Source organism: Scleropages formosus, chromosome 5 (genome assembly GCF_900964775.1).
Source record: "Scleropages formosus chromosome 5, fSclFor1.1, whole genome shotgun sequence".
Classification (NCBI taxonomy): Eukaryota; Metazoa; Chordata; class Actinopteri; order Osteoglossiformes; family Osteoglossidae; genus Scleropages; species Scleropages formosus.
In genome coordinates, this window is record NC_041810.1 from 31,214,376 (window position 1) to 31,230,676 (window position 16,301).

The following is a 16,301-nucleotide window of genomic DNA, read 5'->3' on the forward strand; positions in this document are numbered from 1 at the left end:
CTTCCACAAATGTGGCGACGGTGACGTTCACCCCTTTCCCTCCCATGTGCTCATTCGGATGGACCCTAGCCACTGAGTCATCAGGCCACTGCATAAAGCCATCAAGTCGCAAAAAAAGCTGCGCTCACAAACTGAAAATGTGATCTTGTATAAACCATGTACTCGGGGGGGGGGGGGGGGGGACATTGTTTTGCGACTCAGAGAGCAATGGTGCATTGAATTGTACCAGTACAGGAAGAGGAAGCCTGTGCTCTGATAACACCGTATAGACAAGGCCAGCTGGGAGCTTCTAGGGAAATGCGACATGTAAATGCAGGAAACCGGTTAGCGTCGGCATCACTGTCAAAAACAGAGCAGTTAGACAGCGAGAACCAGTATGGATAAAGTATCCATCAGAGTGAAAGCGCTGCCCTTCCCTGCCTCTATCTAGCTGTCGCGGCTGACATGGATGGAGATCTCCGTTCAGTGGGCAGACCTCCCCTGAAAGGCCTGCAGGCAACCCGTGCCCGGCAACGTAATGACGGAGAAGATCATGCGATCGTGAGAAATTAATGAACTCCTGTCCTGCGTCTCAGACCGCTTTCAAGTGTCGGCATCCCTGTCAAAAGTTGGGTGAGCCATTAGAATTGTTTATTAAGTGATTATAAAACACTGACGATGAACTATTGTTATATTATGAGAGGGGTGAAGTGGCGCAGCAGGTGCAGCGGGTTTGGCCGGGTTCTGCTCTCTGGTGGGTCCGGGGTTCGAGTCCTGCTTGGGGTGCCTTGTGATGGACTAACATCCCGCCCTGGGTGTGTCCCCTCCTGCTCCAGCCTTACGCCTTGTGTTTCCGGGTTAGGCTCCGGTTGGCTGCCACCCTGCTCAGGACAAGCGGTTTCAGCCAGTGTGTATTAGGTTACAGCTTTTGACCAACTTCGCTCCTAGTCATTATCGCAAGTTCTAAACTCCTTTCTGCAATTTAGGGGCTGTAGACCTCACGTAACGAAACGATACTACTGACACCACCCTGTGTGTTTGTGTGTATGAGTGTGGACTCCTGAATCTGCATCATTTCACAATGCTTCCTGTTTCTTACAGTCTCTTCCATTCAGTTCCTGAGGGTGGCAAGAGTAGACCGCGGATCAACAAAATGTGAGCGAAAGATGCAAAATTCAAAGAACGCTATCGATCACGAACGATACGCATTCAGGCGCCGGCCGTGGAGGGCTCCGCGAAGCCGCGTCACAGACAGATGAAAAAAATACAGACCGTATTTATGCGGTTGTAAATGTGTCTTATTTGACCGGAACACAAGTTGAGGGTGAAAATACTTAATCATCACAAAGAAAAACAATGATGGCATAGAGTTCTCCGAGACAAACAGCAGGAGAAAGAAACCTGTACAAACATAGAAAACAAGCGTATAACCAGAGTATGTTGTAAAGTTCTAATAGCATAACAAAAAGCTGCTTCTATTAGTTACTCATTTAGCTGACACTTTCTTCTAAACAATATCACAATTATTTACCTGTTTATACAGCAAAGTAATTTTTTTTTTTAAACTGGAAGAGTTTAGGGTAAGTACCTTATTCAAGGCTACTACATCCAGAGGTGGGGCTCAACCCTACAACCTTTGGGACTAAAGACAGTAGCTCTAACCACTATGCTACCAGCTCTCCCATAGGGTACCATGCTGACGTTGTCCAAGCTGTATTCGGGATGAAAAAACACAAACTATATGTCCTTCTTTCTGGAAAGTCCGCCAGTGCCGAAGGGAAGAAAGTGACAGGATGCGAGGCTTTCTGGGGCAAAGTGTCCGCTTGGGGACTACAAAATCATGCACGGTGACCCTGTTTCATTAAAGCTCTGATCTCCTAAACCGGCACCGTCGAAGTGCGTTCCAAAGTTCAGCTAAGGCGAAAAAACACGTATACATCTTTCGAGCAGTTAGGTCAAGCTGATGAGAGGTAAGATGTTCTGTGAAGAAGTACCCGCGTGATCCGAGTCCCAGCATTCTGCCATCTCCCGATACAAGCCGTAAGCGGTGCTAAAATTGACCCAAATGGCACCGAGGCCCGGGCGCAGCCCGCTCTGCCCTCGCCACTAACCTGGGTCCTGTGCCAAACTGCCATTGGTCCCGCTCGGCTTTACCATGTTTTCTCATGTGCTGCAGGGTAGAGCTGCGCTCGGTGCACGGCGCCCTCGCTCTGCGGCTCCGGCTCACGAGGAGCAAAGGGGGTCTGAGCTTGGAGGCTCACATACACACACATATACGCGCACACACACTCACACACACACACAAGCACACACCAATCCCCATCCCCCCCATTGCCCTGATTGGAATCTGACTGGTCCTGGGGACCAGCGGTTACTTGTGCTATGAGTGTATAGATGTACATGTAACAGCAATGTCTATTATTATTATTATTATTATTATTATTACTTTCCTGAACAGAGCACACAGAGGCTGGTTGACTGAACATCATTATTAAATATGACCCGGTTTATTCGGGTCACAGCACTGGTTTTCGCTGAATGCAACACCAGCAGTGCCTGCAGTACCGCCGTAACACCGTTCTCAGTAAACACATAAACAAATGTACCATGAGCCATCATGATTTTTCTATTGGCCCAGTGCTCCGGGCAAAAATCACAAAGATTTTAGAAAAATGGGAACATTTAAGGCATGATGAAGTTTTTCCATTCAGAATAAAAGTCATAACTTTTTTTTTAAATAAGCGATAAATCTTACAAAGGTCCCAAAGGATGAATCCTGGCCAAAACGTTACTTTCAGAGTGCTGCTGTCACTGGCCTAAGTTTTGTAGAATCATGTGCTGGTGTAATTTTATAATAAAGCCTTTGAAATAATTATCGTGATGGCATCCGTATTTTTGTACAGTAATAAATTATTAGGAAACTTCCCACATCAGTGTAAGATCATTTACAGTTGAGATTACAACTGCGGTAAAAGCGGTAGCACAGGAACAAGGTATTGCTCAGCCAATCCTGCCCTCTACTGTTTGTATCCCATAGAGCATCACCGCGGTACAGAAGGTGTTCAGACCACTTTGGTGTTTGTCATTAATGTGTTGTTGATGATGATGATGTCTCCTGTGTGTCTATGAGAGAATAAGGATGCCGTGATAGTGGCAAAAAAAAAAAAAAAATCAAAGCTCCTCAGTTATATTCAGATGGTGTCAGAGCTGCTGGTCATTATGGAAACCTGTTCTGACAGCTTAAAGAGAAATAATAAACCATTATTAATAGACGCAGCAGTTGTTCCTGATCGCTAAAGCTCTCTTTATGAGAACAACGGGTGGTGGGGGGGGGACTCGGACTCTGTAATTAAACAGATTAGAGATTAACAGGGACGTTTGGATCCCCTGCTGCCTGGATGTTGGAGAGAAACATGCCATGTCTGCAGGACAAGCCCAGACAGGTGGACAGCTGCCTCCTGGAGAAGGTCTTTCACTGGAGATCAACGGGGTGACGCGTCTCCTGTGGGTGGGCCATTCGCCTTGTCGCCGGAAGTGCCTCGAGCTTCACACAAGCGCCGCACCACGGTACTAAGGAACCTCTTCACGGGGTTTAGAATTCTGTAGGTGGAGTTTATAACAAAACATTTCAAGGCAGCAGGTGGCGTAGCGCTTAGAGCTGCTGCCTTATACCCAAATGGACCAGGGTTGAATCCCACCTCCGCCTGTAGTACTCTGTGTCAAGGTGCTCACCCCTAACTTGAAACAGTAAAAATTACCCTGCGGTGTGAATAGGTAAATCACTGCAAGCAGTCTGGAAGAAAATTGTCAGGTAAATTAAAAAAAGATACAGGAATGACACAGAGCTATGGCTCAAGTTAATATGCAGGACCTAATTTGTGCATTTTTTTTGCCCCTTTAAACACGGCCACAGTAAAAAAACCTAAATTTGATATATTCCTACAGAAGTGGACATCCAAAGAAACATTGTTTTATTGTTACTGGACTTCTTTGTAGAAAAACATTCCAAAATAGTAGTAGGAGTAGTAATAATAATAATAATAATCATAATAGTAGTAATAAAAATAACCATTTTATATTTGCTATTTATTTTTGGTAGAACTGTACAGCTTGTTGTTACAGGTTGTGTTGGGCTGCTGAGTTTGTGAATTCCCTACAGGGAATAATGAAGCAGCATCCTGTCCCATCCCATCCTGTTCCATCCTGTCTTGTCCTGTTCTATTCTATTAATGTTTTTACGAGCGAAAGAGACTTCCAGAATGAAATCTTCCCGCTGAAACTGTGACAGGTTGAGCCACATTAGGACGAGCACGTCTCGGAGAGACCTGCACCAGCACGGCGAAGGGCTCAGCAGAGTCAGGAACGTTTGTGTCCTGTGGTGACCAAGCCTACATCTAGGAACTGATTCTGTTAACTTACAAAAGTACAGTATTCAGGAAGATACAAAGGGCTTCAGTAAACCCTCACACACATCATCTGAAATCACTTGTCCCATACGGGGTCGTGGGGATGAATAAGTTGATCAGTTATGTGAGATCACCAGGCCCTGAGCAGGACACTGACGGTCCAGTCTTGAACAGGTACCGGTAGTGAACAGGGAGTGAAGAGCTGCACAAAGTCAACTGAACTGAACAACAACCACGATTGTTCTCGCATATTTATACTATATTCAGGAAAAACACCATAAAAAAGCTATAATTTCACCGTGCGCCACTTCCTTCTTCACTAGTTCACGGCGATGACCAAGGCGGTTGTGTTTAGATGATTAAAGATGACACGCACGCAAATATAGAATCACCTGAAATACATGTTTTTGGGTTGTGGGAGGAAACAGGAGCACTGGATCAAACCCACAGGATCACAGGGAGAACATGCAAACTCCACACAGACAGCCAGGTTAAAAACTATGTCTCACAATGTTAGTTTACCTACAATTACTTACCCATTTATACAGCTGGGTAACATTACTGAAACAGTTTAGGGCAAGTACTTTGCTCAAGGGTACAGCAGTCAGAGGTGGGAATCAAACCTCTGACGTTGGGGTCCAAAGGGAGCAGCGCTAACCCCTACACAACCAGTCATCCTCGTCAGTTAATGAATTAAAATGATCATTAAAAGTTATGCCTCCAATTTAGTTGAGCCATTATTCACAAGTAACTGTGTGCGTGTGAAACCACCAGCTGATTTACCACTGTACTCCCCTGTTCTTATACCTCCTTTACACTTTTACATTTACCTTTAATCGTTCGACTGACATGTTTCTCCCAAGAGCATGACAGTGTCAAGTTACTTGCAGTGATTTACCCATTTATTCAGCTGGGTAATTCTCACTTAAAGAATTCAGGGTAAGAACCTTGATTGAGGGGACTGTAGCAGGAGGTGGGAAATGAATCATATAAATGTGTGTTTAATATATTACGTTTACATTTATTCATTTAGCAGACGCTTTTCTCCAAAGCAACATACATCTCATAGAAAATACAATGTGGCATTGCATTAGGAGAAAGAGACACTTAGATGCAGATGTGTGATTCTTAAGTGCAGTTTGTTTCTTTCCACCATATGAACCAATGTTCATCATGGGAGTGGCTGCATGAGGTTTATTCGAATATCGACAATTCGTGATCATATCCCGAATAATCTTTGCTTTAAACATTTATATTAAATAACATGAGTAGCTGCGTGAAGGTTTATCCGCTGTTCAACAGTTATGATCTCAAAGTTATAGAGCATGAGCACGTATTACATGAACTTAAGAGATCATGGAAGAAGTGAGTCCCTATATTAATTTAAACAACTTCGTTAGCATGTTTCCGGCGAGATCTGAATGAAATTCTTTGGCTCGCCATTGTCAGGGTTTGCGTTTCTGAAAGCAGCGCTCGCGTGTGCGGCAAAATGGAGCACGAAAGCCGATAATCTCTGCATTGAAAAACAATTTACCATTCAGTTAACGTCTTATGGGGTAAAGCCTCTTTGGTTCTAAATGCTCAGCCTTTTGGTGTTAATGAACACTTAAGATGGATTTAATGAAGACTAAGGCCAGAAAGTTGTGCTCTGGCCGTTCCGCCCCACCCCCCAACGGTGCTGCTTGATGCTGGAGGGAAAAGCCTCCGCATGGCGGATATTTCGTTGATATTACAAGGACAGAAGTCACAGAGAACAGATTTATTCAGAAATCTAACAGGTGCTGCACCTCTCCTCTGAGATCTACGCGCATTTGCACATATGCACACCAGAATCAACCACGTTTGGACGTCCTGGGACTGTTAGTTTGCCATCTGCGAAGCAGGTAACACCACTTTGTTTCGCTTCTCCTTTGGTTACAGAGAACCTTTCAGAGGGACGGGCAGTGAAAGGTGTGCAGCTCCATGTCGGTAGCACAGAGCGCTCATAGGATGGTGTTCTTGTGTGTCGAGGAAAATGTGTAGAACAACTGACCAGCAAGGAGCACATGGGCCAACAGAAGGTTTCGCCAAAGTATTAACTAGTATTTAGGTGACGCATTTACCCAATGTGGCTTACAGTGTTTATACACTGCAGTAAACTCCCTCCAATCATATAGCAGAGCAACAGAACACACATACATTTTATATTTATTTAAGAGACACTTTTCTCCAAAGTGACTTCGAACAAACTCTATGTAGTCTTATCAGCCCACACACCTTATTCACCATGGTGACTTACACTGCTAGACACACTACTGAACCTGAACAGCATATTTTTGGACTGTGGGAGGGAACCAGAGCACCTGGAGGAAACCCACACAGACACAGGGAAAACATGCAGACTCCACACAGACTGAGAGGGGATTGAACCTACGTCCTCGAGCACCAGCCAGGTGCTGTGAGATAGCAGCGCTACTCAGTGTGTCACCGTGCCCCACACACACCACAGGCAGTTCAGGGTCACCAACACACCTGAACCAAGTCTTTTCGCTATAGGAGGAAACCAGAGCACCTGCCGGAAATTGATGTGAACGCAATGAGAACATGATCCCACAGCTCAGGGGCTGAGATGCCTCTGGTACCCGGTAGGCTACTACACCACCTAGATCCAAGAATGTAAGGCACTGGAGTCAATTTATTTTCATGTTGTCGTAACCTGTTCCTGTAAAGCTTGCATTTTACACTGTGTGTTTCTGAAGAAGTGCTTCACTGGTGAGTGTTCTGTTTTTGTCTTTTTCAATTAAAAACACATTACTACTAAAAGGGGGGTGCGGTGGCGCAGTGGGTTGGACCGCAGTCCTGCTGTCCGGTGGGTCTGGGGTTCGAGTCCCGCTTGGGGTACCTTGCGACGGACTGGCGTCCCGTCCTGGGTGTGTCCCCTTCCCCCTCAGGCCTTACGCCCTGTGTTGCCGGGTAGGCTCTGGTTCCCCGTGACCCCGTAAGGGACAAGCGGTTCTGAAAATGTGTGTGTGTACTACTAAAAGACCCCTTTTCTGCAGCAGGTGTGGAGCATCATGCGTCCTTTATGTTGTTTTTATGTGCTCCCTTTTATTCATTTTAAACTGATTTTGAACCTGGGGAATGCCGTTATAGCAGCAAATCTGAGGTGAGTTGCCTGAAATAAAACACGGCACTGCAAATGCTCTTACAAAACGAAATGCGGAAACGCCGAATGAAAGTCTCACCTGATTTTACCCCTTGTGCCGTGTTCAAGACAGCTTTTTACTTCCTATCTGAAATTGGGGGCACATTAAAATTGGTTATGAATCAATTCTTAAACATAGATGATCACCTAATGTTGTGTTACACCTTTCAACCAATTTAATTCCTTGTCATTATTGCAATTTATACATTTCTTTCTGGAGTTTATGGTCTATAGATCTCATTTACCTGAAATGACACAACTTATTTCACAGTAAAAAAAAGACAATTTTCTATTATTTTGACAACTGTAAAGACAAGAGAAAGACATGCTGTGTGACTATCACGGGCTGGTTATGTACCAACATTTTGCCAGGATACTTGTTTTAAGAATGCTTGAAATTTCACAGCAGTGTCACATAATGACATCTGGAAATGTCAAAACTGAGAGAGAAAAATTCATTTTTAAAGAAAAGACAGTCTTTTTTTTTTTTCAAATGAACATCTGCTATGTACACATTACATGAGTGTTTTACTGACTACAGGTTGTCAGACACAGCAAGGCATGGATGCTAAACACTTGACCACCTTGTTGATGTTGAGGATTTTGTGGATGAAGAGGATGTGAGCAGCTCTTGACTTTTAAAATGCCATAGGGTAACAAACCAAAAACTGAGGAGCCCTCTATACCTATTTAGTATTATTTAAATTTAAATAATAGCAGATAACATCATTGGCAAAGTGCAGTTCCACATGCAAGGATATTGACCTTATGGATGTTGACATTTCATAACTTAGAAAACACAAAATAACCCTTCCGACTGGCGTAGTGATTGGGATATTAGCCTTAGGACAAAAAGCTTTGTGATTCAAGTTCTTTGCCAAGTTGCTTGATGGATGTTATAATTTTGAAATTCCTAAAAGGAAAAAGCCTTCTTTAAATAATAGAGGTGGGCATTGAGGCAGTAGGGAGGTAGTCGAGTGGTGAACATACTGGTGTTGTGTAGAAGTGGTCTGGTATCTAAACACTTCTTTTAGGTCTGCCAGGAGCAGCTCTGCTTTTGGCTTCTGTAACCCTACAGCCATCAAAAAGACATGAGATGTTCAAAGCCCTGCTTGTTTATTGCTGGGAAGGTGGTTCAGTGGTTTGTGAGCTGGACTTGTTATCTATGAGGTTGTGTATCAAACCCACTTGCAGTAGAAGTCTTCCCTTTTGACAGCTCTGCAACAGATTCAAGTACTAATGAAAAACACCTGGCTATAGCATGGGCCCTGTGGTGTGTTGGTTCAGGTGAAGAAGACCTAGGCTTCAAGTCACAGGTAAGTCATAAACAATCAATACTTTAATGTAAGACTGATGGAATCCTTCAGCTGTGTGTTGATCTGAAGATGTTCTGCTGCAGTGGTGATCATGACTGTGGTGGCTCTGTAGACCACTTGGAAGACTCAAGGTTGGGTTGCTATGGTACAAGATTAAGGAAAAAAAGACCTAAGAGTTGTGGAAGTGTGAAGGCTCCTACAGAAGACATGTTTTGCCTCTCCATACTCATCTTAAAACCTTCTCACATCAACAGATCCCCAAGCACTGGCACCATGGAGGCTTTAGGTACATAGTCCATACTTGCCTTTCATTGGGACTAAACCAGTAACCTCAGGGTGAGGAGTTAAGCTCCTTACCAGTTACACCACACCACTAGCAGGAAACCAGCCGTTCAAACACCTTTGTTATTCCTCTACAGCTTGATGCTTCAAACAGAAATGTATGTTAAGCTCTTAAAGAGCTGCCACTCTGAGACTTAAACCAGCAACTCTGAAAACATAGTCGTGTGTATTTAAACCCAGTGTTACAGAGATTCTCAGGCTAAAGCTCTGCAGACCTTGTATCTACACCGATATTATAAGCCACGGTACTCAAAAAAAATCACCCCTTCTTCAAGTTGCAAAAGGATTAAAGAACTCAAGGTTTAAGTTGGACTTGAACCAGCACTCATGAAACCATGAAAAGGTTCATGTACACTAAACCCCACAAGCCCTCAAGACACAACCCTTCCAAATCTTTAATATAAATATAAAGTGTGAAGAAAATATAATAAATCGCTCTTTTTTCGTAAAATGACCCCACAACAGAAATAATTTCTGGTACTCTGTCATATGGGGCTGACTGTCCTTGGCCTGATCTGCTCCAGTTAAGTCCCAGCTGTATAAAAGGGCCACATTGCTTTATTTTTAAAGTTTCAGCAGAGCAAAAAGTTAATAATAACCCAGTCGGTATAGTGTGTTACAGAGACAAGATCCTGGCTGTGTGTAAAAATGATTTGTCCCATGAGCAAAAGCTGTCTGTGAGACATGGGAAATAAATACATGGAATTCTGAACTCTTTACATAAATAAGCTCTTAAATATTTACTTTAATTTAATGGAATATTATGCTTCTTAAAAAGCTTCTGGTGTCTTACAGGGTCATGATTCATATGTTTTGATTACTGTGACTTTAAGGGATTATAAAAGTATTGGGAAGGGATGACATCAGAAATGTGGGATTGGTGCGTCGGAGTTTTTCCCCATAAAAAAACCATAAACTGAACCATTTTGGTTACATTCTGGGTGTCTGTCCTACTATACGTAAGACTTTCCAGAGCTCGGTCCACACTAAATACGTCTGCAGTTTTTGGTTTTTGTTTAAAAAAAATTGGGACTTTGCACCCTAAGGACTCTTTTTTCAGCATAAAACAATGAGAGGGATGAATATGATATTTGAAATATCCAGCATTATGCAAACCTTTATGTCACAGACTTGCTGGCGCTGCTTTTCCAAAATTTTGCCAGCTTTATAAAGCGCTGTCAACAGCAATTAATGTTCTCAGCGACGATGAAATTACAGGAGTGGCCATAGAGCAACAGAGCGTATGAGGGGTGCATGTGCCACATGTTAATTAAATTTATTTCAACACGTGCTTTATAAACTGAAAAGGTTGCTTAAGTCTCACAAAAACAGTTTTGCTTATGACACCTGAAATAATGTGTATATATGAAAAAAATAAATTATAATAGATGACATAATATCAACTGTAAAGAAAAAAATCTGCTTACTCAACTTAAAAAAAAAAAATATCAGTACCCAGTTGAACAACAGGGTGAAGAAATATTGTCCTTCACTGTATTCTACTATGGTAAGGAACTCTTAGTCTGAACAGTGCTATATTGTGTATTCAGATTTTCTCATTTAGCTGATGCTTTCCTTTAAAGCAACTTACATTGTTATGGTTACAATTATTAGACGCTTTTAAATATTTACCCATTTATAGAGCTGGGTACGCCGGATGAGTACCTTGCTCAAGCATATTAGAGCCAGAGATGGGGATCAAACATGCAACCTCGGGATGCAGAGACAGTACTGTTAACCACTACACGGCCAGCTGTCCAACACTAAGCAAGTGTACAGTGGAAATGTTGCTGTCTTTATTTAGGATGTTGCCTGGCCCTCGTTACGGCTCCATGTGGAATACGGGAACGAGAAGTGAGAAAACACGGAGGGAATTGTACCACTCTCATATTACAGTGCTAGGTGACCATGCTCCATTGCTGGTTTTATAATTGGATGAACCTGGGCAATTGCACATAGCTGCTGAAATAGGGGCGCCACATTTTGCTTGTAAAATAAATTGTAATTTGGGAAAAAATGTATAAAAACTTTGCTCAACAATAAACAGTTTATTATATAATAAACAATATACACCTTATATATAATGTAAACATTGCAACACACATCACCACCCCATGTCTTAGACATGGTGCAGCTTGTAGGTGACATTTTCAATTAAACAAACTCTCGGTCTATAGGGCAAATAATGCATATCGATTTATATTTATTTACAAACTTCAGTATGGAAAATAAGTTTAGTTCTCAGGTTGTTTTCCAGCACTAAAGGTGCTGGAACTCTGGCGCTTAGGACCAGAAAATTTCAACCTAATTCTTATTTATTTATTTTTTTATTTATTTACTCATTTGTTTGTTTATTTACTTCAAGTGTTCTTTCTGCTGCAGTTCTTCTGAGGGTTGCCACACAAAATTTCATTGTACTGCGTACAATGACAATAAAGTATCTTATTTTATTACAACACACGCATTATCTGACACTTCTTGTTCTATGCAGGTTGTGGCAAGCCAGAGCCTAACCCGGAAACACAGGGCGTAAGGCTGGAGGTTGAGGTAACACACCCAGGACGGGACGCCAGTCCATCACAAGACACCCCAAGCGGGACTCAAACCCCAGCCCCACTGGAGAGCAGGACCCGGCCAAACCCGCCGCACCACCACGCCCCCCTTATCTTATCTTATCTTATCTTATCTTATCTCTTAAATATTTAAAATAATATTTAATATAAATTTGAGTTCTGTGCATGTATAATGCTCATGTTCCTGTATTTGTAAATAATTTATTTTATTTATAATTTAAAATTTCATTTTCTCCCAGTAGCGGCCCAGCCGTGGCCCAGTGTGCAGGACAACATACCAGTCGTGAGCAGTGAATAAAGTCTCTGCTGAGAGCAGCATATTTAAGCCTCCTCGCTATGTGTTTATCTTGTGCCTCAGAATATTGGCATTGCTCACGGTGAAGAAAGAGCCCCTCAGCGGGGGCTGAGCTTCGGTTTAAATTAGAGCAGAGCTCTGAATGGCCCTCAATGTGCCCCATAAGCCCTGGCGCTCCAGTGATCGCACGGCGCGCACCGACACGTGTGGTAAAGAACACGAGTGGTTACCGTGGAAGTGGGCTGCTCGCTTGGCAGCGTGTGCGGCGTGGAAGGGGCACAATCGCAACTCTGTGCGGCTCCGCACAGTGAAGCCGCTCACACACCAAACAGACGAGCCTCTGTAAGCCTTTCTCACGGGTGCTGCTTGACACGCGTGTCTAAAGAAAACACCCTTGGGCTGAGATCGGCCGCAGCGGCCCCACCTCGTCCTCTTCGTCACGGCTCAGAACTTCCATCGCAGCTTCTCCGCAGTCCGACAAGCACCGAGGAACCGAGAGCAGTTGAGTCTGCAAGAAGGAACCTGCTGTTGTACCTCTAAACTCTTTCACTTTGTGAATTAACTGAATTATTTCAGCTGAACCTTATGGCGAAAATGTAGGCAAATAGATATTGGTAATATCAGGATAGCTCTTCCCACATGGTCATGGAGGGGGTGGTCTGGTCATCCAGCTGACCAGTCATTAGTGGTAAACAGTCCATGACCAGTCCATGATAGTGATCTTGTGATACGTCACTAAAATGCTGTAAAAATCTTTAACAAATCTTAATAAAATATTTTTAGTGTTGTGCATTTACAGTCGTATCCTTACAAATCACTTTAAATGCTGAAATCAAATATTGAGACGCAATATAGAAAGAAATGTGTTGAAATGAAATTTCAAATAAATATATTCGAATAAATATTCAGAAAAATATCGACTTTTTCCCCATTATCCTAACACAAAAAAGAAAAATAAGTGACAACCTTAAAGAGAGAGGAGGCCGGTGCAAAGAATAACAATCCCTTCCAATTTTGTGTTTCCAAAAAAAACCAAAAAAAAAAAACAAAATGTGACATATTGGGTTTTCAGCTTGAAAAATCACTTTAAATATTGAAATTGATTTTTTTTTTTTTTTAAATTTTGGGAATCATTTGAGACCAACCACATTTTTCAGATTTTTCCAATATTGAAAAGTACATTAAAAAAATTATATTGCTACGCACTGGACAGTCTAGTTCTTTCAATATCTGGTCATCAGAGGTCAGATTAAGTATTATAGATTTAAAAATGTTATTGGTATCTTAAATTCTTCATGTTTCTTTCAGTCTTTTCCACTTATAGGTTGTAAGAATGACACGGCACCATCGTTTGGAAATCATCATAGTCCATCAGAAATAAAACACGAGTAAAACAAAGAGTCCTGTTCGTGTACTACAGCAAAACGACTCCATTCCAATCCATTTAGTAACTCATTTTAGATAATTCCAGACCAGCCTCCAGACACTCCTGTCACCTTTTCTCACGAAAGACAACTTGATGCCGTACGCTGATTTAAAACTCATACATATCATACCCGCAAGGCATATTTCACACAAACTGCTGCTGGGAAAATAAACAAAACAGAGAAATTAATATTCCAAGAAGAAATGATGTTTCTTGGCACTTTCATATACTTATTCTGGAAATGTGAGCGGATACAAACACACCGGAACAGGGTTCATTCAACAATTCAAAAAAAACACTTTCAGCACTTTTTCAGTCTGTCTGAAACCACTTATCCCATAGAGGGTCACAAGGAGCCAGCACCTAACCCGGCAACAAGGCTGGAGGGGGAGGGGACACACCCAGGACAGGACTCCCGTCCATCACAAGGCACCCCAAGAGGGACTCAAACCCCACACCCACTGAAGAGCAGGACTGGGTCCAACCCACTGCACCATTGTGCCACCACACTCCCCTTCAGCAAGAACTTTGTCTTGTTAAAGCACAACGCCAACGCTGTTCTTCCCGAAGCTATGGAACATGGCCTGATCACTCTCACACATTTGATTTGGCAAATAATGTATTTTAATGACTAGTCCACGCCTCTGTAAATATGTGGATAATTTTCTTCCTGTTGAAAAACGAACACTGGGTCCACGTGACAGCTGAGAGGAGTCCTGCACCAGCAGGATTCATCAGATGGTGATACATGATCACACCTGTGAAATACCACAGGTGTATTATAACACCTTTTGGCCCTTTTTCATGCATGTTGGCTATGTTCATAAAACTAATAAAAAAAGAAGAAATCACGTAATAGTACAATATGGGACAGATAGGTCAGTGAAACTGTCCTCTAAAATATAACAAATGATGTCCTCATGAAGCAAGACAGCTGTTCCACATCTGGATCTGGTTTCGCTACTCCATGCTGTTGTGTTGGAGGGGCTTTTTCTGGCTTTGTGACTCCTGTCCCCTTAAGCCCTAGACATAAGATGGACTAGTGTTGTCCACCACAGGCAGGAGACACCATCCAAGCAGATGCAGAGCAAGCGGAAGGTCTAGTTTCATGAGAACAGCCAATCCGGGAAGTCCAGCTCATCCAGCCTGGTCTCCCCTTGGACATTCCAGTGCCGTTCCACTTGTACCATTCACTGCCACGGCAGCATAGCCTAGGGCACTGCATTCTTTGCCAGGCGGACTAGGTGTTGGTGCACTGGGCGTGTGGCTCTGTGGGTACTTTGGCCTGTAAACAGCTCTCCTTGATGTTCAGGATATGGGCCGCAGGACCTACCCAGACCAGGGCCCCTCACCCATAACCCCACCCCAGCTGCACGCCGCTCAGCCAGTCTCCCAAGGAGTGACATCAGACACGTCACGGACGTGAATTTGAAGAGCGGATGCTTCCCCGGGCGTGAAAACGAGGACACTTTGGGCATAAAGAAAGGACATCTTTTGTGTGGGGACGCTCAAAGCCTGTCGCTTTGAGACACTCCCCCGGCTCCTAGTCTTACGCGAGACCCTCCGTCGTCAGGCAACCCATTTACCCCATTGTTCTCGCACTAGTTTCCCGTCAGCACTGTGTGGGCCTGCTGGCTGCGGGTTCGAGCTGCGCGCCCTCACTCCCTGATGCCCCAAGGAGCTCGAGCACCAAGTCTTCAAACCAGCATAAAGGGCACAGAAGTTAAACAAGTGGAAAAAGCACCAGACTTTTACCCTGCCAAGGTGTACGGCCTCAAGGACTCCATACTTAGCATGAAGTGTACAAGCCAACTGGAACAAAATGTGCCGGAGCCTCTCAAGCTCCTTCGGATGGCGAAACGACACTTTCAGACTTCAAAGTGCTCACATTTTCTGTTCGTTCTCCTTATTTTCTTGCGGTCGAACTGAATCATCTCCTTTTTTTTGTTCCATAAGGCCCCGGAAAAGTTGCGAACAGTGTTTGAATCCTTCGAAAACTCACCATCAGAGCCGACAGTGTCCAAGTGTCCCGGGTAGTCCTGTCCCGTGTCCCTGTAGTCCACCCAGTTGATCCCCTCCAGGCTGTCATAGTTGGAGCGAGCGTTGTCCTCCACAGGGACGACGGTGAAGTGCGGCATGTTTCCCCCCCGGCGGGTGGGACTGTGGGAGTGCGGGCCCTCGCTCGAGCTCCACGGGCGCTCCCTGCTGCCGTCCTGGGAGAAGCCGAGGCGTCTCGGCGCATTCCTGCACAGTTTGGTCACTTCCTCCCGAGGAAATTACCATAGCGCCCGGCTCCACCCACAAGGCCAGCCCCCAGCAGCCCGCTGTGAATGGGGGGCTGTTCTGACCCAGCCTCCCCCCGAGGGCCCGTGGCAGCCGCTCCTCTCTAAAGGAGGCTCCAGGACACAAAGGAGAGCAACGCGCTGTCGGACCCCGCAGCTGCACTGTGTCCATGGTGTCCACACAGCTCACGCACTCAGGAGTCGTGGTACGGAACAGGGTTACGCTCCTGGGAAGCTTTCGCACATGGAATCATCAACGTGGCACTTTGGAAACTGCTCGGAATGGGGGAGGAGGGGAGAAGAGCAGGTAAAAAGACTTCCGCTGTGCAGCGGAAAGGGTTAAAAAAAATCCCTCCATCTAAATCCATCCTTTCCAGCTCTTCATAAGTCTTTATATTTTAAACGTTTAGGTAACAATATTCAGTGTGTGTTTTAATGATAGTTTACTTTCATTTTAAGTTCATCGGTATCATCATTTCATTTTCTTCTTCACGGCAA

General features: G+C 44.0%; 1 protein-coding gene across 1 annotated transcript in view; it reads right to left on the reverse strand.

Moving 5' to 3' along the window:
* slc12a4 (solute carrier family 12 member 4) overlaps positions 1-15,763 on the reverse strand; it is a 42,981-nt gene extending 27,218 nt beyond the window's left edge. Inside the window, exon 1 of the mRNA XM_018742197.2 lies at positions 15,524-15,763. Coding sequence (XP_018597713.1) covers positions 15,524-15,659 — 136 coding nt within the window. The 5' untranslated portion in view covers positions 15,660-15,763. The remainder of the gene's footprint in view (positions 1-15,523) is intronic.
* Between the last annotated feature and the right edge of the window lie 538 nt (positions 15,764-16,301).